This window comes from Cherax quadricarinatus, chromosome 85, assembly GCF_038502225.1.
Source record: "Cherax quadricarinatus isolate ZL_2023a chromosome 85, ASM3850222v1, whole genome shotgun sequence".
Lineage (NCBI taxonomy): Eukaryota > Metazoa > Arthropoda > Malacostraca > Decapoda > Parastacidae > Cherax > Cherax quadricarinatus.
This window is the reverse complement of record NC_091376.1, coordinates 15,322,692-15,345,389: the sequence shown is the minus strand read 5'-3', so window position 1 is coordinate 15,345,389 and position 22,698 is coordinate 15,322,692. Positions and strand designations below refer to the sequence as shown.

Genomic DNA, 22,698 nt, shown 5'->3' with positions numbered 1-22,698 from the left:
TGACGTGACGTCTACGAGAGCAGTGAGCGTAATTACGTACTTTTTGTACAGGGTGCTCAGACGACTCATGTATCTGACGCCTGGACTGACTAGTGTCAGTCGACAAACTGTCACATTGGGGTGACATGTAACACAAGGTCTCAGACCACACTGTGGTCTACACACTCATCTGGGCTTAGACCACCTCACTGAACCACACAGAAAACTTGCACACCCGCACTGAACATATGGTAATATTATTACATAATTTACACTAATAAATAATGCAGTGTAAGGAAAAGTGCCTAATGTTTCTTCCCTCGCCTAGAATCGAACCCGGATCCTCACCATGTGAAGTGAGAACTTTTGCCACCAGGCCCTGGGCCACTGTAGGCATGGTGGGAGTATGGCGGTGTACGGTGAGGGGATGATCCGCCGCCTCCCTTCTTAACCCGTACACAAACGTGGAGCCCAAGGTGGACGCTACCACTTTGGATGTGAAAATACAAAACTCACCTCTGTCGTGCTGAAATAGCCTTACTGAGCACAAAGAATAGCATCAATATGCAGGTGGGACCGATTACCTTACATAGAAATAGTATAGTGTGTTGTGGGACCCGAGGAAATTAAGAGAATTCGGATTTGAATTCTGCTTGTACCTATGTCTGGATGATAGGAGTTGCAGACACGACATCAGAACTTATCGAGAGATGGATGAAAGAGACAGTGGCTTCATCTTCCTTCCTCTGTCCAGGCAAACACAACTGTTGTAAACACTACATGTGCCAATATAATGAGTGGTATTTGATGACAGGGTGTTAATGATGCTTCTTGGAGGAGTCGACTTTACTCTATTGGATTCTTGATGCAGGCAGTGTGTCTAGGCTTGCCCTGAGGGTCAACCAGGCCCACAGTCTGGTGGGAGAAAGAGGAGGAACTCCTAGTCTGTAGGCCGTCTACTGCTTGAGTGAAAACAATGCAGGGTGTTGCTGGGTCAGCTGAAGGTAGGGAGCAACGCTCTGTGAGACTTTCTGGGACAAAAATCTAAAAATTTTGAAAAAAAAAAAATGTTTTCTTGACAAAAAAATAGTGCATAATTCTGGCATCATTTTGATATAATCAGCTTGTTTCTAGCACATTTCTAAGTATCTGTCAGATGACCAAAAGCTCCAATGGTGGGTTATCATCTGACTAAGACCCGCGTTAGGAGAAACCTGCGCTGTTTCCTGAGGAACCTTTCCTAACCTAACCTAACTGATCACTGCACTGTGCACACCACCAGTACCTCAGTGACTTATGAGTCGCCCATGACAGTAGGGTCAGGCTGGTCGGTGAAAGGTGGCGCGCAGCCACCCTACAGTTTCAGGCAAAAATATATATGAATAACTCAGGAATAAGTTGACATTATTTTCCTTCTCTTGCGAAGAGTATTTATAGGAGCATCATGACTTTTTCACACATTATTGAGGAATGATGGTTCTATTAAAGTAGAGAAGGGATTTGTGATATGTTTTACCGTTTTGCTTTTATGGATTTTTTTCCAAAAAAAAATTCAACATTTTGTATAATGATTTCTGTTGACATTTCGCTCATCACCTTCTCTACAATGATTATCGTCTGATGTCAACTAGAACATTGTACATCTTACCATATTTGTACTAGAAGGAAAGCTGTAAGACCCATAGAATATAACTATTAATTTTTTTCTATCTAACTTTATGGAAAAAAGTGACTGAAAGCATATTGTGTAGTGTCTCAAATGCTACTTAATTCACAGGAAAATTTTCATTAAAATTGGAGCAAAATAAAAAAAAAAAGGGAAAAAGCATTCCTCCCCCCCCCCCGAAGAAGGAGGCCGTCGATCAAAAAATTGTAGCTCTTTTGTTTACCAGTTTTGGTGCACAAGACAAAGTGTTTTCACTCTTTCCTGAAAATATTTGTCAAAAATATACCTCAAACAACAACTGAGAAAAGACTGAAAAAGGACTGATTTACTGAAAATGCCCTTGTGGCCATAACTACACTTTCCTGTATGAAAGAAACATATAGAAATTAAAGTAAAAGGTAATTCTACCAACTTTATTACATATAGAAATTGTTATTTCTCTGTTAACAGCACAATGTCCAGCAGCTTCTCCCTGGACATCCCTTCTGGGTGCTGTTCCACATTCCACAGTGGCTGTTGATTAACAATTTTGTTTGAAAACAGTTTGCCCCAAAGGAGTGTATATCCAGCATTTCACTACCATCTGAAATGTGTAGTGGTGATCACTTGGTTTGGGCGTAAAGCCCTCGAATTACGACCTCGAATATGACAGCCCTAATCACCTTGTGCCTGTCCATGGACTGCAGTTCATTTTTGGCGATACAAGTGAGATTAAGCCTTACTTTGCTCATGCAACGTAAGCTTATGGCATTGACAGCGCCAATAAGGTCGATATCGGTGACTTGAGTGAAGGCTTGAGTGTCTCGTGGAATGTTGCACTAATATTCGCCACTACGTTGGGAATGTTCGTTGTAATCACTAACAATACTGGTTGCACTTCATCATTCAGTAACATCACTTCTCCATAGTTTCGTGGAATTATCCACAGCAGGGAGAACACGGATATGCAATAAACACTACGTGATTAGTTCTACTGCGAATTTCCTGACTCATATAAGGGAACTAGTCTAACTTTTCTAGTTTCCTGAGAATGAACAAGTCAAGAACTCATTGGTTACTACTGTCCCTTTGTCTTTTAACGATAAGTAGAAAACGCCCTCGTGATACACACACGTCTCATCTCATCCATTCCTTAAAACAATGTAAGGCCCGCCTCCCTCGTCGCCCTCCAGCTCATTGTCCGCACAAAGGAATATGCTGAACTCAGCTTTATATCCCTTTCTTGCTACAAATTGCAACAATATTCAATACAAGAGAGTAGGTTTCTTGTTATTCAGCTATAGACTAGAATTCATAATAGTCCCAACTTGTAGATAAAGTGGGGCACAGGTTTTCCCTTAATTTTCCTGCTAAGGGGAAAAGAGTAATGTAACCTCGTTGTATAGTTGATTAAGAAGTCTAGCAAGGAGAGGAAGGCGTGCCTCGTGACCCTACGGCACATACAAGTGGTTTTAATAAACCTGTTTGCAAGAAAGAGTCCACTAGCCCTTCCGGGAGGGCCAAGTCCCTCAGAGGGCTGAGGAGGTGCTGAGAGGTCTGAGAGATATCCCCTTTACCGGAGAATTTTCTCCAAGAGCTCAGCTACCCTAGAGGAAAACAGGCATACCCAGCTACATGAGCATCCCTTCGGTTTTAATATCATGGTGCGAAAGATGATGTAACAAATTATGGTTATTGGTACGTTTCCTATAGACCCTGAAAGTGGGATTTTCATCTTCGTAGAGTAGAACATCAAGGAAGGAAAGTTGTTATGTTCAGGAAATGGTATAGAATGGCCATGTGTTCTCCAGTCAGTCAGTCTTGGCCACTCTGTGCACGGAGGATCAGGAGGAGCAAAGGGTGTGATGAAGCAATGTTAAGCGGGCGATGTGTTGGCTATTTTATACAGATGATTCAGCATGGATGATCTGCCTTTGAAGCTTAACATTGTGGAACCTTCTACTCAATTACAGTAGAGAAGGGACGAGATGAACGACTTCTCTTTCTTGATGTCCTACTCTGCACGGACGAGGAAAAAGGAAAGTTTACCCTCTGGGTTATTGCAAACTAACCAACAGAGACGATTTCTTACATTATCTTTACATGCATGACACTAGAGCCAAAAGGGTAGTGATCATTGGATTCTATCTTAGAAATACTTATTTACCAGCCCTGCTGTCCTGAAAGAGGAATGCTCCTACAGTCATCAAACATTCACCCTCCATCTTTCCCTCAGACTTAACAGTGAATGTAGGAGAGTGTCACGAGAGTATCACTTGGCCGACGAGTAACGCTCCTCTAACTGGTAGGACAATAAGTTTGGGAGATTTATTGTCCTACAAGTTAGCATAGTAACAAACAACAGAGCTAACACACGATGAACATTAAAATGGTATGAAATACCGACAGATTGTTAGGTAAGACACATATGCAACAGTTAGGTATCTTTATTTCGAAACGTTTCGCCTACACAGTAGGCTTCTTCAGTCGAGTACAGAAAGGTTGATAGAAGCAGAAGATACTTGAAGACGATGTAATCAGTCCATCACCCTTAAAGTTTTGAGGTGGTCAGTCCCTCAGTCTGGAGAAGAGCATTGTTCCGTTGTCTGAAACAATATGAAGTTGAAGTGACAGAATGGGGCTAACACACGTTCCGCTTGATCTCTAAACTGCTTTTATTTTTAGATTAAGCGTTTTGACACTATTTAATGCCTCCTATGTATGATTTGTATTCAGTTAAGATGCCAAGAGACATAAAATGATGTTTGTTGGACTTCATATACAGGGATTTTTCTATCATTTGTTAATAAATATTCCATTACTGGTATACATAATTTATATTAATACATTATCAAATTAATGGCTCCTTGTTTTATGCAGATTTTACAAATTTATTCACAATTAATTTGAAATATATAAAACTAACTGCATACATAACTTCTAAAGACACTTCAAGATATTTTATAATGAAGTTTAAAATAAAGACAGAGGAGCACTGAACTAGGCCTGCTCACCCATGGTAGGCAAATATTACTCACAGCTAATCATTCCTGGTAAAAATAAAGATATTATTATTATTATTATTATTATTATTATTATTATTATTATTATTATTATTATTATTATTATTATTATTATTATTATTATTATTATTATTATTATTTCTAACCAGTGCTTCCTTCTGTCTTATTTACAACTAACCTGTCGTGAATATTTTAGTTAACATTTAATGTATATACATTTCAAATTTATTTATGTTTCATTTTTATACAAAATAAACTCAAAAGCGAAATAAACATTGGTTGATGTTACCAGTCCATCCTCAAGAAGACAGTTTTATTTATTTCACTGTCTTCATTTTGGTTCTTCTCTGATGCATTATAATACGTGTAATAGTCTGATAAAATTGGAAATATAAACACATATGCAGTATAATGTGATCCTTTATTGACTACGTTTCGCCCACACAGTGGGCTTTTTCAAGTCACAAACAGAACTACCTGTTTGTAACTTGAAAAAGCCCACTGTGTGGGCGAAACGTAGTCAATAAAGGATCACATTATACTGCATATGTGTTTATATTTCCATTGTGTCGGTATTTTATACCATTTATTTCCATCCTGATAAAATTACCGACAATATGTTAAGTAAAAGAACACAAGTGAAACTAATGTGACATTTTATTGTGGCAACATATCGAATCATTGCCACAATGTCACATTATTTGTTCTTGTCTCCTAACATTATAATTTGTATTAATGTCAACCGTTAAAGAATGAGTTTTTACTACACATACAATATACACAAAATAATACAAAAAAAAAATCACCAAAATCACCAGAAGGAGGTTACGAGCCTGTACCAAGACAGTTCTAAAACCAAGGCAGACTAGTGCAGTATCCACCGTTCAATGACTTCTTAACAAAAGAAATACTTATTTGTGCCTTAAAAATATATAGTTTACATGTAATACAATACTGTTAAGCACCATAGAAAGCAAAAGGACACAAGTGCAACTAATGTGACATTTATTGTGGCAACGTTTCGCTCTCCAGGAGCTTTATCAAGCTTTATCAATGGCTTGATAAAGCTCCTGGAGAGCGAAACGTTGCCACAATAAATGTCACATTAGTTGCACTTGTGTCCTTTTACTTTACATATTGTCGGTAATTCTACCAACTTTATTACACCATAGAAAGCCACTAGGATGTATGAGCATTTCAGATAGACTAATACTGTTTACATACTACTTAAGACCAGGCATGGGTATTCAGCGGTACAATTTTAATTATGCATTATTAAAAAAAAAGAGGTAGCAAAAATAGTAAAAAATTTGAGTATTAATTGGTACTTAAACTGATTCAGGCTATAGAATGGTTATTAAGATTTCGTAAGCCGTAGTACATAATTTTTGTCATTTATGTTTAACTCTGTATGAGTACACACATCGTCTTAGAACATGCTAATTTCTTAGGTATAAAAGATATCGACTGCACCTGGGTCATTAAGGATACAATTCACAAACGTAATGAGTCTACATACTGTTTGATGTGTTGAGTCTGAGGCATCTCAGTCGTCTGCTAATATCCAGGAGTGATGCTCTGTTGTCTGCATCAGGTACTTCTTCAATGCTGCCGAAAGTGTGAGGGAATGTGAGAAGATCGTCCCTGACACCAACTACTGCAAAGACCTCTGCAGCCCCTGTGCCTTACAGTGCCAAGAACCTGGTCAGTCTTCAAATGTATTCTCTCGCTCTTTCTCTCTCTCTCTCTCTCTCTCTCTCTCTCTCTCTCTCTCTCTCTCTCTCTCTCTCTCTCTCTCTCTCTCTCTCTCTCTCTCTCTCTCTCTCTCTCTCTCTCTCTCTCTCTCTCTCTCTCTCTCTCTCTCTCCCTCTCTCTATCTTCCCTCTCTCTATCTCGCTCTCTCTCTCTCTCTCCCTTCTCTCTCTCTTTGACTGATGAGGGGAAAAATGCGAGTGGTGCACTGAGGAGTCTGTGGAAATAAAGAACTTTATCTATGGAAGCGAAGACGGGAACGTATGAAAGTAGAGTTATACCAAAGATGGGTATTAATAAAGGGAATATAAATAAAGTCTTGAGGGTATATCTCCAAGAGAGAACCCGCAGTAATGGATTTAAATTAGATAAGTTTAGATTTAGAAAGGATGTAGGAAAGTATTGGTTTGGAAATAGGGTAGTTGATTAGTGGAACAGTCTACCTAGTTGGGTTATTGAAGCTTGAACTTTGGGTAGTTTCAAATTTAGGTTGGATTAATGCATGAGTGAGAGGGTTTGTAGATGAATGGTTCAGAGAACCGACATGTTGATAAATTAGACACATGTGCAACTCTTGGGTATCTTTATTGAGGAAACGTTTCGCCACACAGTGGCTTCATCAGTCCATACGTAGGAGAAACTAGAAGAACAGGAGGAGAATGAGGTAATCAGTCCCTCAACCTTGAGTCGATGTGTTCAGTCCATCAATCTTGAATAGAATGCCATTCTATTCTGTTATAGCCAACCCTGTGGACTGTGGGGAGGATGTTGAGGTACAGGCCATCCTTGTGCACATACCTGGGGCGCCCATTACCATATATAACATCTACAAGAACCCAAGACACACCCTTGACATTGCAGAGCTCCTCGCACTAGCACGCACTGAGTGTATTATTGTGGGTGGAGATTTCAACGCACATCACCCAATGCTGCACTCTCACTCAGCAACCAATGCTGTTGGCAGACACATAGCAATGCTCCTACACGATATTCCAGAGGTAAAGTTGCTAAACAATGGAGACCCCACACACCTGTTGGGTGGCTGCCTCGACCTTACCTTCGGGTCAAGACAACTCGCAGCAGGAGCCACATGGGAAACTCATCCTCACCTTGTCAGTGACCACTTTGCAGTGATCACCACCTTCAACATCAACAGGCCTCCCACAGTTGAGCTGCCTCCTAGATGGGACGTAAAGAGGGCCAACTGGAAGGTGTTCCAGGATTATCTTCATGACTGGTGGTCCACATACTCTCTATCTGAAGACTGTGATACGGCTGAACAGGAGCTAATCACTGTTCTCATCCAGGCAGCAGAGTGCGCAATTCCAAAGAAGTCCGCAGGACGCACTCACAAAAGAGACTGGTGGTTCTACAACGACGAGGTGCGGGAGCAGAACCACCGCATCAACTCTTTTAGGAAGCTATACAGGCGTAACCCTACGGCAGAGAACAGGAATACTCTAACAGCCATTGTGCAGCATGCCCGCAGAGTCTCTCTCAGAGTAAAAACTGAGAAATGGCTGGAGTGGTGCTCAACATTCGGGCATCACACCACCTTATCTGAGATATGGGGCAAGCTCAACATAGCAAATGGCAAGAGCAAGCCGAGGCCACCAGCACACCCGAATCCATCCCAGGAAGCTGAGAAACTAGTGGAGCTTTTCACTTCCAGGGGAGCATCCACTCAGCTCCCACAGGACATCCGGAATATACAGACAGATCTTCTGCCACAGCGCCAGCTAACGATACAAGCTGCATGTGAGTCGGAAGATGTGACTGATGAAGACCTCACGGACTTGGAACTCCGACGTGCCATTAAGAACACAGGTGACACTGCCCCGGGCATCGATGGTGTTACATACTCCATGATTGCACGGGCTGGGCAGAGTGGATGGGAGGCCATACTAGACGTCATTAACAAGTCGTGGAGGGCCAGGACACTCCCAGCAGCTTGGAAGAAAGCTACCATCGTACCAATTCCAAAGCCCAAGGACCCAGGCAGTATGAGACCCATATCGCTGACCAGCTGCTTAGCCAAGACTGCTGAGAGGATGGTGTTAAACCGCCTCCTATGGAAACTTGGACCCTCTCATCATCACATATTTGGCTTCACCAAAGGAGTGGGTACAGCAGAGTGCATAACCACTCTACTAAGCCAGATTGCTGACAGTAACAAAAAACCTAGTATTGTCGTCTACCTCGACCTTGAAAAGGCATTTGAGCTAGCCAGCCCCACAGCAATTCTGGCAATACTAGCTCGGAAGGGAATCAAAGGACGCCTCCTGGCCTGGATAGAGTCCTACCTTAGGGGCAGGCAGGCAGGCCTGTATCAGCTTTCAGGGACACTACTCTTCCTTTAAATCCCTGGAAAACGGGACGCCACAAGGAGGTGTGCTCAGTCCTACCCTGTTTAACATCCTCATGCAGGAACTTGTGAGCCTTCCCTTTCATAGTGGTACACAGCTCCTCAGCTATGCTGATGATCTTGCACTCGTAGTGAATGGGAAAGGCAATTTAGAACGACAGGCTCAGAGAGCTTTGGACCTAATTACGCAGTCTTGCAAGGAACTAGGCCTCAAGATCTCGGCCGAGAAATCTCTTGCAATGATGTTCAAGGGACCAGATCCTGTGAATAGATTACGTATTCAGGATATAGAACTTGAGTGGACAGGCTCCTACCTGTACTTGGGAATCTACATTGATAAAAAGCTGACCTTTCAGAAACAGGCCGAGTATGTCAGGTCACGTGCTCTACTCAGACTCAACGCCATGAGAGCCATGACGAGGCACCGTGCAGGGGCAAGCAAAGATGTACTTCGCTTGTACTATATACAAGCTATACGCTCGCTCATTGACTACGGCGCACCGGCGTTAGCTCATCTCTTCCCGCAGAGCAGGCAAAGAGTGGAGGTCGTACAAAATCAGGCGATAAGAACTATGCTTGGGGCCCCCATCTGGACCAACACAGTATGTCTCAGATCTGAAGCCCGGCTTCCTTCCCTGGCTGACAGAGTAAGATACATAAACGCCTGCAAAGTGGCCACGATTCTGCACAGGCAGCAAGGTACCCCACTAAGGAGACGGATATTGACAACCATGTCACAAGATCCCACACTCTTCACGGACTACTCCTGGATTCGTTCGTTTTGTGCTGTTGGGCGGAAGCTGCTGCCTATACAACTACTCCTTGGGAAGAGTTGTGACCTTCCTGTTGCTGGGTACCATCCAACACCTCCCTGGCGCCCAGATCCAGCCGATGTTTACATCATGCAGCTACCCATCTCTAAGCGTCTCTGCAGTCAAGACACTCTCAGCAAGAGGTTCAGTTGCTTGGGCTGACTAATATTAGCTGTCAAATGTGCAGGTCACACTGGGTGACAAGTAACACAAGGTGCTACACAGTGTTCTGGGCTCAAGACAACACAGGACACATGGAAAACTGCACACACCCACACTGCACATGCGGTACTACATGGCTTACTAGCAAATGGTGCTTTTCTGTGCGAAATATCGACACTAAGCTATACATGAGCACGTGAGAACACTGACTGAGAGGAATTAATTATCATATGACATATATCTTCACTCAATCTTCTCTACAACACAACATATTGCTCACTGTGAAACTAACACTGTCGATCAGGCGTGACGTCGTGAGGTGATGTCATGGGGTGACATCGCAAGGTGACGTCAGCAGCATGGTGATGTCAGCAGACGTCTCGAGGTGACGTCAGCAGACGTCTCGAAGTGACGTCCTGGTGTGAGGTCGTGAAGTCGGGCAACATCGTAGGTGACGTCGTGAAGTCGAGCAGCATCATGGGTGACGTCGTGAGGTGACGTCAGTTGAGTGATACGGCAGCAGACCACAGCATGTGGCCTGGGACATCTGGCTTGGTAACTCACGTGGCTTGTAGATCCACGTCGCATCGTCCACACTCCACGTGGCTTTGTGATCTACGTGGCTTGGTGATCCACATAGCTTTGAGTGGCGTCGGGCACTCGGATACACAGCTCTGGCAATGAATTCACATGGAAAACAGCAGAAAACACAGCAGAGGGAGTGAGTACATAGTGGTGGAGTGTGGTGGTAGGCGGGTGAGGTGTGAGTGAGGCGAGAAACCCAGCCACTTCCTCTCCCACATACCCACTTAAAGAAACACCCACACTGGACACTGAAATCACCACAAACTCACCGCTGACTTGCTGAAATAGCCGTGCTGAGTTAAACAACAACAGCAGAACCATACGCTGAACACGTGACTTGAACAGAGTTTGATACTGTGGCATGGAGTCATAATTCTCCAAGAAATTCGGTAAATTTCGGCCAAATCCTGCTTGTACCCATGTCTGGATGCTGAAACGTGCAGACACGACATCAGGATGACTCGTTGAGACACTGATACTTCTTGTATGGGGTGATGAAGTGAAGACGACTTCATTCCTTTTCCTTCCCTCCTCGAGCAACACAACCACTGTGACCACCACTGTCACCAATGTTTACCAGATTATTGGTCGTTCTGCAGAGCGGGGTTCAAAGATAAGGCTTCAGAGGTTTCATACTTTATTTGCAATGTCGTGGGGTACACAGGCAGTGTGTTTGTGCCCATGGCCCGGGAGGGCCATGCCCGCGAGGGAGAGGGGAGTAGGCCTTGTTGACTGAGTCAAGGCCGCTGAGAGAGTGAGGTAGAGGCAGGTCTGGGTACACTGAAGTGGCATAGGCCTATAGGTGGCAGCACAAGCATGGCACAAAATATGTACTCAGTTGGCAGACAGCATAGGCTGTCTATGCAGACAGTACAGGCTGTCTACAATTTTTTTTTTTTTTTTTTTCAACAAGTCGGCCGTCTCCCACAGAGGCAGGGTGACTCAAAAAAGAAAGAAAATCCCCTAAAAGAAAATACTTTCATCATCATTCAACACTTTCACCACACTCACACATTATCACTGCTTTTGCAGAGGTGCCCAGAATACAACAGTTTAGAAGCATATACGTATAAAGATACACAACATATCCCTCCAAACTGCCAATATCCCAAACCACTCCTTTAAAGTGCAGGCATTGTACTTCCCATTTCCAGGACTCAAGTCCGACTATATGAAAATAACCGGTTTCCCTGAATCCCTTCACTAAAAATTACCCTGCTCACACTCCAACAGATCGTCAGGTCCCAAGTATCATTCGTCTCCATTCACTCCTATCTAACACGCTCATGCACGCTTTCTGGAAGTCCAAGCCCCTCGCCCACAAAACCTCCTTTACCCCTTCTTTCCAACCCTTTCGAGGACGACCCCTACCCCTCTTTCCTTCCCCTATAGATTTATATGCTTTCCATGTCATTCTACTTTGATCCATTCTCTCTAAATGACCAAACCACCTCAACAACCCCTCTTCTGCCCTCTGACTAATGCTTTTATTAACTCCACACCTTCTCCTAATTTCCACACTCCGAATTTTCTGCATAATATTTACACCACACATTGCCCTTAGACAGGACATCTCCACTGCCTCCAACCGTCTCCGCGCTGCTGCATTTACCACCCAAGCTTCACATCCATATAAGAGTGTTGGTACTACTATACTTTCATACATTCCCTTCTTTGCCTCCATAGATAACGTTTTTTGACTCCACATATACCTCAATGCACCACTCACCTTTTTTCCCTCATCAATTCTATGATTAACCTCATCCTTCATAAATCCATCCGCCGACACGTCAACTCCCAAGTATCTGAAAACATTCACTTCTTCCATACTCCTCCTCCCCAATTTGATATCCAATTTTTCTTTATCTAAATCATTTGATACCCTCATCACTTTACTCTTTTCTATGTTCACTTTCAACTTTCTACCTTTACACACATTCTCAAACTCATCCACTAACCTTTGCAATTTTTCTTTAGAATCTCCCATAAGCACAGTATCATCAGCAAAAAGTAACTGTGTCAATTCCCATTTTGAATTTGATTCCCCATAATTTAATCCTACCCCTCTCCCGAACACCCTAGCATTTACTTCTTTTACAACCCCATCTATAAATATATTAAACAACCATGGTGACATTACACATCCCTGTCTAAGACCTACTTTTACCGGGAAGTATTCTCCCTCTCTTCTACACACCCTAACCTGAGCCTCACTATCCTCATAAAAGCTCTTTACAGCATTTAGTAACTTACCACCTATTCCATAAACTTGCAACATCTGCCACATTGCTCCTCTATCCACTCTATCATATGCCTTTTCTAAATCCATAAATGCAATAAAAACTTCCCTACCTTTATCTAAATACTGTTCACATATATGCTTCAATGTAAACACTTGATCTACACATCCCCTACCCACTCTGAAGTCTCCTTGCTCATCCGCAATTCTACATTCTGTCTTACCTCTAATTATTTCAATTATAACCCTACCGTATACTTTTCCTGGTATACTCAGTAAACTTATTCCTCTATAATTTTTACAATCTCTTTTGTCCCCCTTCCCTTTATATAAAGGGACTATACATGCTCTCCGCCAATCCCTAGGTACCTTCCCCTCTTTCATACATTTATTAAACAAAAGTACCAACCACTCCAACACTATATCCCCCCCTGCTTTTAACATTTCTGTCATGATCCTATCAGTTCCAGCTGCTTTACCCCCTTTCATTCTACGTAATGCCTCACGTACCTCCACCACACTTACATTCTGCTCTTCTTCACTCCTAAAAGATGGTATACCTCCCTGGCCAGTGCATGAAATTACCACCTCCCTTTCTTCCTCAACATTTAAAAGTTCCTCAAAATATTCTCGCCATCTACCTAATACCTCCCTCTCCCCATCTACTAACTCCCCTACTCTGTTTTTAACTGACAAATCCATACTTTCCCTAGGCTTTCTTAACTTGTTTAACTCACTCCAAATTTTTTTCCTTATTTTCATTAAAATTTCTTGACAGTGCCTCTCTCACTCTTTCATCTGCTCTCCTTTTGCACTCTCTCACCACTCTCTTCACCTTTCTTTTACTCTCCATATACTCTGCTCTTCTTATAACACTTCTGCTTTGTAAAAACCTCTCGTAAGCTACCTTTTTCTCTTTTATCACACCCTTTACTTCATCATTCCACCAATCACTCCTCTTTCCTCCTGCCCCCACCCTCGTATAACCACAAACTTCTGCCCCACACACACACACACACACACACACACACACATATATATATATATATATATATATATATATATATATATATATATATATATATATATATATATATATATGTATATATATATATATATATATATATATATATATATATATATATATATATATATATATATATATATATATATATATATATATATATATATATATATATATATATATATATATATATATATATATATATATATATATATATATATATATATATATATATTTGTGACCACGAACGAGTGGTATTGATCAATAACATCACTGCACTAGCCGAAGACTCGAATCCATGCTGGTTTGGCCTGCCTCATGGCAGGCGAAAACACATGATGCCCTAATCCAGTGGAACTGGATGTTGTACTCGCTACCCAAGGACACACGATGGTCTGGATGACTCGAAGCTAATTTCATTCTAGTCCCTGTTTGGTGTACCAGTACAACGAGCAGTATTTTATATTATTGTGACCACGAACTAGTGGTATTGATCAATAACAACACTGCACTAGCCAAGGAGTCGAAGTAATGCTGTTTTGACCCGCCTCATAGTGAGAGAAAGCACATGACGCTTTAGACCACTAGACCACACAATCCTTAAAATGGTGCATCCAGCCAAGCTAGACGTTGTACCCATCATTGTAGGACATACGGTGGTGTGGATGCCTCTGAGTTAATTTCATTCTACTCCCTGTTTGTGTACTAGCTCAACAAGCAGTATAATATATTATTGTACCCACTGAACAATAGGGTACAATAATATAATATACTGCTTGCAACTTATGTAGCCAGGAAAACACACAAGTGCTAAAAGTTTGAAGCCACCCAAAAGAGGCATTCTCCAGTTATCCTACAGAATCCAACGTGTTAGGTAAGACACATATGCAACAGTTAGGTATCTCTATTTCGAAACGCCCCGCCTACACAGCAGGCTTCTTCAGTCGAGTACAGAAAAGTTGATAGAAGCAGAAGATACTTGAAGACGATGTAATCAGTCCATCACCCTTAAAGTTTTGAGGTGGTCAGTCCCTCAGTCTGCAGAAGAGCACCGTTCCATGGTATGAAACAATATGGAGATGAAGTGACAGGATGGAGCCCTATACAGCGCCAGGAGGCGAGACGTAGGTCACTAGGAGAGGCAAGAACTCAGGTGTTGGGAGGACAGGTCCCTCTCAAATCCAGCCGTTCTCACTAGTAGAGGTTTGTCGAAGTTGATTGTAGGTCTGTACCAAGATACCCTTGTGTTGCAGTGTCTGACAGATTGAACAATAAAATGGTATAAAATACCGACAGGTTGTTAGGTAAGACAAACCTCTACTAGTGAGAACGGCTGGATTTGAGAGGGACCTGTCCTCCCAACACCTGAGTTCTTGCCTCTCCTAGTGACCTACGTCTCGCCTCCTGGCGCTGTATAGGGCTCCATCCTGTCACTTCATCTCCATATTGTTTCATACCATGGAACGGTGCTCTTCTGCAGACTGAGGGACTGACCACCTCAAAACTTTAAGGGTGATGGACTGATTAAATCGTCTTCAAGTATCTTCTGCTTCTATCAACTTTTCTGTACTCGACTGAAGAAGCCTGCTGTGTAGGCGGGGCGTTTCGAAATAGAGATACCTAACTGTTGCATATGTGTCTTACCTAACAACCTGTCGGTATTTTATACCATTTTATTGTTCAGAATCCAACGTATATATTTTTTTTAACTTACATTGGAAAATTTTCACCTGCTACACAGACTGAGGTTGAAGGACTTCATCAGTCCCATAAGAAGCACAGTCCATTAATAACTTACCGATGATTAAGACACATGTGCAGCACTTGGGTATCTTTATTGTTGAAACGTTTCGCCTACACAGTAGGCTTCTTCAGTCGAGTACTCGACTGAAGAAGCCTACTGTGTAGGCGAAACTTTTCAAAATAAAGATACCTAACTGTTGCATATGTGTCTTACCTAACAATCTCTCGGTATTTTATACCATTTTAATGTTCATTCACGGGACACAGAGTTAACATATTTTACAGAAAAAATTACCACATTTTTCAGTTTAACTTGGCAGGTTAACACCCACACAGGTGTTTATACCTTGAAGCTGAGCAGACGAAGCTTTCTCAAGATATCACAGGGAAACATTAATAAAGTACTGAGGGTGTCGAACCAGGTAAGAACCAGGAATAATGGATTTAAGTTGGATAAATTTAGATTTAGAAAGGATATAGGTAAGTACTGGTTTTCTAACAGAGTTGTAGATGCGTGGAACAGTCTTCCCAGTGGGGTGATAGAAGCTAGGATCTTGGGTAGCTTTAAGAAGAGACTGGACAAATATATGAGTGGGAGGGGCTGGGTTTGATTGGTGTTAAGGGGTACGGGAGTTATTTCTTGAGTAGCTTTAGGTAGATGTCGTTTTGATAAAGACCTGCCTCGTATGGGCCAGTAGGCCTTCTGCAGTGTTCCTACATTCTTATGTTCTTATGTTCTTAAATGAAATTCAGGAATGGGATATATAACATTCTAGTCTCTCTCCTCCCTCACTACCAGTCTCTCTCCTCTCTCACTACCAGTCTCTCTCCTCCCTCACTACTAGTCTCTCTCCTCTCTCACTACTAGTCTTTCTCCTCCCTCACTACTAGTCTCTCTCCTCCCTCACTACTAGTCTCTCTCCTCCCTCACTACCAGTCTCTCTCCTTCCTCACTACTAGTCTCTCTCCTCCCTCACTACCAGTCTCTCTCCTCCCTCACTACTAGTCTCTCTCCTCCCTCACTACCAGTCTCTCTCCTCCCTCACTACTAGTCTCTCTCCTCCCTCACTACTAGTCTCTCTCCTCTCTCACTACCAGTCTCTCTCCTTCCTCACTACTAGTCTCTCTCCTCCCTCACTACTAGTCTCTCTCCTCTCTCACTACTAGTCTTTCTCCTCCCTCACTACTAGTCTCTCTCCTCCCTCACTACTAGTCTCTCTCCTCCCTCACTACCAGTCTCTCTCCTTCCTCACTACTAGTCTCTCTCCTCCCTCACTACCAGTCTCTCTCCTCCCTCACTACTAGTCTCTCTCCTCCCTCACTACCAGTCTCTCTCCTCCCTCACTACTAGTCTCTCTCCTCCCTCACTACTAGTCTCTCTCCTCTCTCACTACCAGTCTCTCTCCTCCCTCATTACAAGTCTCTTTCCTCCCTGACTACTAGTCTCTCTCCTCCCTCACTACCAGTCTCTCTCCTCCCTCACTACTAGTCTCTCTCCTCCCTCACTACCAGTCTCTCTCCTCACTCACTACTAGTCTCTCTCCTCCCTCACTACTAGTCTCTCTCCTCCCTCACTACTAGTCTCTCTCCTCTCTCACTACTAGTCTCTCTCCTCCCTCACTACCAGTCTCTCTCCTCCCTCACTACCAGTCTCTCTCCTCCCTCACTACCAGTCTCTCTCCTCCCTCACTACCAGTCTCTCTCCTCCCTCACTACCAGTCTCTCTCCTCCCTCACTACCAGTCTCTCTCCTCACTCACTACTAGTCTCTCTCCTCCCTGACTACTAGTCTCTCTCCTCCCTCACTACTAGTCTCTTTCATCCCTCACTACCAGTCTCTCTCCTCCCTCACTACTAGTCTCTCTCCTCCCTCACTACCAGTCTCTCTCCTCCCTCACTACCAGTCTCTCTCCTCCCTCACTACTAGTCTCTCTCCTCCCTGACTACTAGTCTCTCTCCTCCCTCACTACTAGTCTCTTTCATCCCTCACTACCAGTCTCTCTCCTCCCTCACTACTAGTCTCTCTCCTCCCTCACTACTAGTCTCTCTCCTCTCTCACTACCAATCTCTCTCCTCCCTCACTACCAGTCTCTCTCCTCCCTCACTACCAGTCTCTCTCCTCACTCACTACTAGTCTCTCTCCTCCCTGACTACTAGTCTCTCTCCTCCCTCACTACTAGTCTCTCTCCTCCCTCACTACTAGTCTCTCCTCCCACACTACTAGTCTCTTTCCTCTCTCACTACTAGTCTCTCTCCTCCCTCACTACCAGTCTCTCTCCTCCCTCACTACCAGTCTCTCTCCTCCCTCACTACCAGTCTCTCTCCTCACTCACTACTAGTCTCTCTCCTCCCTGACTACTAGTCTCTCTCCTCCCTCACTACTAGTCTCTCTCCTCCCTCACTACTAGTCTCTCCTCCCACACTACTAGTCTCTTTCCTCTCTCACTACTAGTCTCTCTCCTCCCTCACTACTAGTCTCTCTCCTCCCTCACTACTAGTCTCTTTCCTCCCTCACTACCAGTCTCTCTCCTCCCTCACTACTAGTCTCTCTCCTCCCTCACTACTAGTCTCTCTCCTCCCTCACTACCAGTCTCTCTCCTCCCTCACTACCAGTCTCTCTCCTCCCTCATTACTAGTCTCTCTCCTCCCTCACTACTAGTCTCTTTCCTCCCTCACTACCAGTCTCTCTCCTCCCTCACTACCAGTCTCTCTCCTCCCTCACTACCAGTCTCTCTCCTCTCTCACTACTAGTCTCTCTCCTCCCTCACTACCAGTCTCTCTCCTCCCTCACTACTAGTCTCTCTCCTCCCTCACTACCAGTCTCTCTCCTCCCTCACTACCAGTCTCTCTCCTCCCTCACTACTAGTCTCTCTCCTCCCTCACTACTAGTCTCTCTCCTCCCTCACTACTAGTCTCTTTCCTCCCTCACTACCAGTCTCTCTCCTCCCTCACTACTAGTCTCTCTCCACCCTCACTACCAGTCTCTCTCCTCCCTCACTACTAGTCTCTCTCCTCCCTCACTACTAGTCTCTCTCCTCCCTCACTACCAGTCTCTCTCCTCTCTCACTACTAGTCTCTCTCCTCTCTCACTACCAGTCTCTCTCCTCCCTCACTACCAGTCTCTCTCCTCTCTCACTACTAGTCTCTCTCCTCTCTCACTACCAGTCTCTCTCCTCCCTCACTACCAGTCTCTCTCCTCCCTCACTACCAGTCTCTCTCCTCTCTCACTACCAGTCTCTCTCCACCCTCACTACCAGTCTCTCTCCTCCCTCACTACCAGTCTCTCTCCTCCCTCACTACCAGTCTCTCTCCTCCCTCACCACCAGTCTCATTCCTCCCTCACTACCAGTCTCTCTCCTCCCTCACTACCAGTCTCTCTCCTCCCTCACTACCACTCTCTCTCCTCCCTCACTACCAGTCTCTCCCCTCCCTCACTACCAGTCTCTCTCCTCCCTCACTACCAGTCTCTCTCCTCCCTCACTACCAGTCTCTCTCCTCCCTCACTACCAGTCTCTCTCCTCCCTCACTACCAGTCTCTCTCCTCCCTCACTACCAGTCTCTCTCCTCCCTCACTACCAGTCTCTCTCCTCCCTCACTACCAGTCTCTCTCCTCCCTCACTACTAGTCTCTCTCCTCCCTCACTACCAGTCTCTCTCCTCCCTCACTACCAGTCTCTCTCCTCCCTCACAACCAGTCTCTCTCTGCTAAGAGACTTGTGCAACAGCTGGGTGTCTTTATTTGAAATGTTTCGCCTTCACGGTAGGTTTCTTCAGTCAAGTATAGAGGCAGCAGAAGCAGTAGTGATGTAAAGACGATGTAATCAATCCATCACCCTTGAAGACGTAGATTTGAGGTGATCAGTCCCTCAGCCTGGAGAAGAGTTTTGCTCCATAATCTGGAACTTTGTTCCAGACTATGGAACAAGGATAACAAAAAAAGGCACAATACCGTGACTGGAACAATACACAAATAACCGGCACATAGAAGAGAGGAGCTTACGACGACGTTTCGGTCCAACTTGGACCATTTACAAAGTCACTCTAACAGATAGTAGAGGAGGAGGGAGTATATGTAGGCCAGCAGACATTGACGGGAGCAAGAGAGGTAGTAGTGGAGGTAGTAGTAGTAGTAGTAGTAGCAGTAGTAGTAGTAGTAGTAGTGGAGTCAGTCAAATTCTAAGAGAGAGAAGCACTGCAAGGATACCTAACTGTTGCACATGTGTCTTGCTTGTCAACTTGTCGGTATTGTATACCATTATCATATTCACCGGTCTCCCTCACTTCCAGGAGTCTGGATTATTGTATACCATTATCATATTCACCGGTCTCCCTCACTTCCAGGAGTCTGGATTATTGTATACCATTATCATATTCACCGGTCTCCCTCACTTCCAGGAGTCTGGATTATTGTATACCATTATCATATTCACCGGTCTCCCTCACTTCCAGGAGTCTGGATTATTGTATACCATTATCATATTCACCGGACTCCCTCACTTCCAGGAGTCTGGATTATTGTATACCATTATCATATTCACCGGTCTCCCTCACTTCCAGGAGTCTGGATTATTGTATACCATTATCATATTCACCGGTCTCCCTCACTTCCAGGAGTCTGGATTATTGTATACCATTATCATATTCACCGGTCTCCCTCACTTCCAGGAGTCTGGATTATTGTATACCATTATCATATTCACCGGTCTTCCTCACTTCCAGGAGTCTGGATTATTGTATACCATTATCATATTCACCGGTCTCCCTCACTTCCAGGAGTCTGGATTATTAAAGAACTCGATGTAAATTTCCAGTCAAGTCTCGGAGAGAGGGAGTTGAGCCGAAGCTCTTCTGCCTAATTGCAGTTTTCAGGTACAACTGCTAGTCGTGTTGCAGTGAGTTGAAGTACAGAGGACTGGGGTTATGTGATATAGGTTAGGTTAGATTACGTAAGGCTAGGTTAGGTTAGGTTAGGTTAGGTTAGGTTAGGTTATGTTAGGTTATGTTAGGTTAGGTTAGGTTAGATTACGTAAGGCTAGGTTAGGTTAGGTTAGGTTAGGTTAGGTTAGGTTAGGTTAGGTTAGGTTAGATTAGGTTAGGTTAGGTTAGGTTAGGTTAGGATAGGTTAGGTTAGGTTAGGTTAGGCTAGGTTAGGCTAGGTTAGGTTAGGTTAGGTTAGGTTAGGTTAGGTTAGGTTATGTTAGGTTAGGTTAGGTTAGATTAGGTTAGGTTAGGTTAGGTTAGGTTAGGTTAGGTTAGGTTAGGTTAAGTAAGGTTAGGTTAGGTTAGGTTAGGTTAGGTTAGGTTACGTTACGTTAGGTTAGGTTAGGTTAGGTTAGGTTAGGTTAGGTTAGGTTAGGTTAAGTAAGGTTAGGTTAGGTTATGTTAGGTTAGGTTAGATTTGGTTAGGTTAGGTTAGGTTAGGTTAGGTTAGGTTAGGTTAGGTTAGATTAGGTTAGATTAGGTTAGGTTAGGTTAGATTAGGTTAGGTTAGGTTAGATTAGGTTAGGTTAGGTTAGATTAGGTTAGGTTAGGTTAGGTTAGGTTAGGTTAGGTTAGGTTAGGTTAGGTTAGGTTAGGTTAGGTATGGTTTGTTAGGTAACATAGGTGATGATTAGGCACATGTGCAACACTCGGGTGCTTTTATTGTAGAAAATTTTCGTTACAGCGGGTTCATCAGTCCAATACAAAGAAGATTGGTGAAGATCAGATGAAGTTTGAGGTAATCAATCCTTCAGCCTGGAATCGATATAATCAATCTATCAGTTATAGATGGACTGATTTTATTGACTCCAGGCTGAGGGACTGATTACCTCAAACTTCTTGTGATCTTCACCATTCTTCTTTACATTGGACGGATGAAGCCAATGTATGGCGAAGAGTTTATCATCTAATTGATCATCTTATCGGTTCTCTGAACCATTTATCTACACACAACATAGAGGACCTGGATCCTCTCTGGAATTGGGCAATGACCTACTTGATTTTAATTTATTCACCTTCCTTGGAAGAACAAATATTCCATTATTTATAATTTAAACTATGGTCTGTGTATTCCAGGAACTATGTTGCCGTCTCCAACAGATTGTCAGCTATATAAAATCTGCCTTGATAATGGATTCTTGGATGTGTCGTGTCCACCTGAATATCCGAACTTCAACTTCGAGACTTCAGATTGTACCAACGACGACACTGTTTGCTACAACCTGTGTGACCCCTGCGAAGTGTATTGCGTCGCTGAGGGCAAGATTCCTGACCCCAAAAATTGCAATGGTTACTTGTATTGTCACCCTCCTGAGGTGGCATACTTTCTTTGCCCCGAAGGAGAGGCGTTTAACTCAGACTTACTCCTTTGTGAGCCCTTCGCTGGTAACTGTACTAACACCTGTTAGATTTTTTTTTTTTTGTATTAAGGATTTCCATGTCTAATATTTGAATAAATTTATTAGCGTTTCAGTATTTTTTCCATTTATTCCAAAGAATTTAACGAAGTAGGCGCACAGCAGCAGGCCTGCTGGCCCATGTTAGGCAGGTCCAACTCACACCTACTCGTGTACTTGTCTAACCTATTTTTTAAAGCTAAACGAGGTTTTAGCTTCAATGAAGCTACTCTTTTTTTTAATTCTGTATAAAGCTTCATATGAGGTGGAAAAATAGACACATAAAACAGTATAATGTGATCCTTTGTCGACAACGTTTCGCCCACACAGTGGCCTTTATCAAGTCACAAACAGATCTACCTGAGTAAAGGTTGGAGAGTCAGGAATAAAGGATCGAAATCTATTGTTTTTGCGTTTATTTTTCCATCATGTCGGTATTATGTACCAATTATCTTACTTACTTACTTACTTACTTACTTACTTACTTAATCTCCTACATGTGAGGTAAATATGCCATTTAAAATATATAGAATTCATCCTGTATAAACCTTGGTAATAAATACCCACAAATTGGTTTAGAAAAACACGTAAGTAAACACTAGGACATATTTATCAGCAAACGTTTCGGTCCTGAGACGTTGATCACTTCTAGCATGCAGAGGTAGAAAGACAGTATATACAGGTGGAGAGTGAGGTGTGTGTGACACATGGTGACCTGAAGTGAGGTGTGTGTGACACATGGTGACCTGAAGTGAGGTGTGTGGGACACATGGTGACCTGAAGTGAGGTGTGTGTGACACATGGAATTCTTCAGGTTGTCATGTAGGGGGGTAATGATTAGGGGAATATGGGGGTAAGCGGAGGGAGTCAGTAGGTAGGGGACAGGCGAGGCAGTAGGAGTGAGGTAGGTAGATAATGTAAGGTCAGTGGTGACCTTCACGACACTCATTAACTCTACACTACTCTCTAACATATGCCTCGCCCACTCTTCACT

General features: G+C 43.3%; 1 protein-coding gene across 1 annotated transcript in view; it reads left to right on the top strand.

Moving 5' to 3' along the window:
• The window catches only part of LOC128703263 (uncharacterized), a 51,992-nt gene extending 30,212 nt beyond the window's left edge, over positions 1 to 21,780 (top strand). Inside the window, exons 3-4 of the mRNA XM_070103447.1 lie at positions 6,242 to 6,351; positions 21,385 to 21,780. Coding sequence (XP_069959548.1) covers positions 6,242 to 6,351; positions 21,385 to 21,716 — 442 coding nt within the window. The 3' untranslated portion in view covers positions 21,717 to 21,780. The remainder of the gene's footprint in view (positions 1 to 6,241; positions 6,352 to 21,384) is intronic.
• The last annotated feature ends 918 nt before the right edge of the window (positions 21,781 to 22,698 follow it).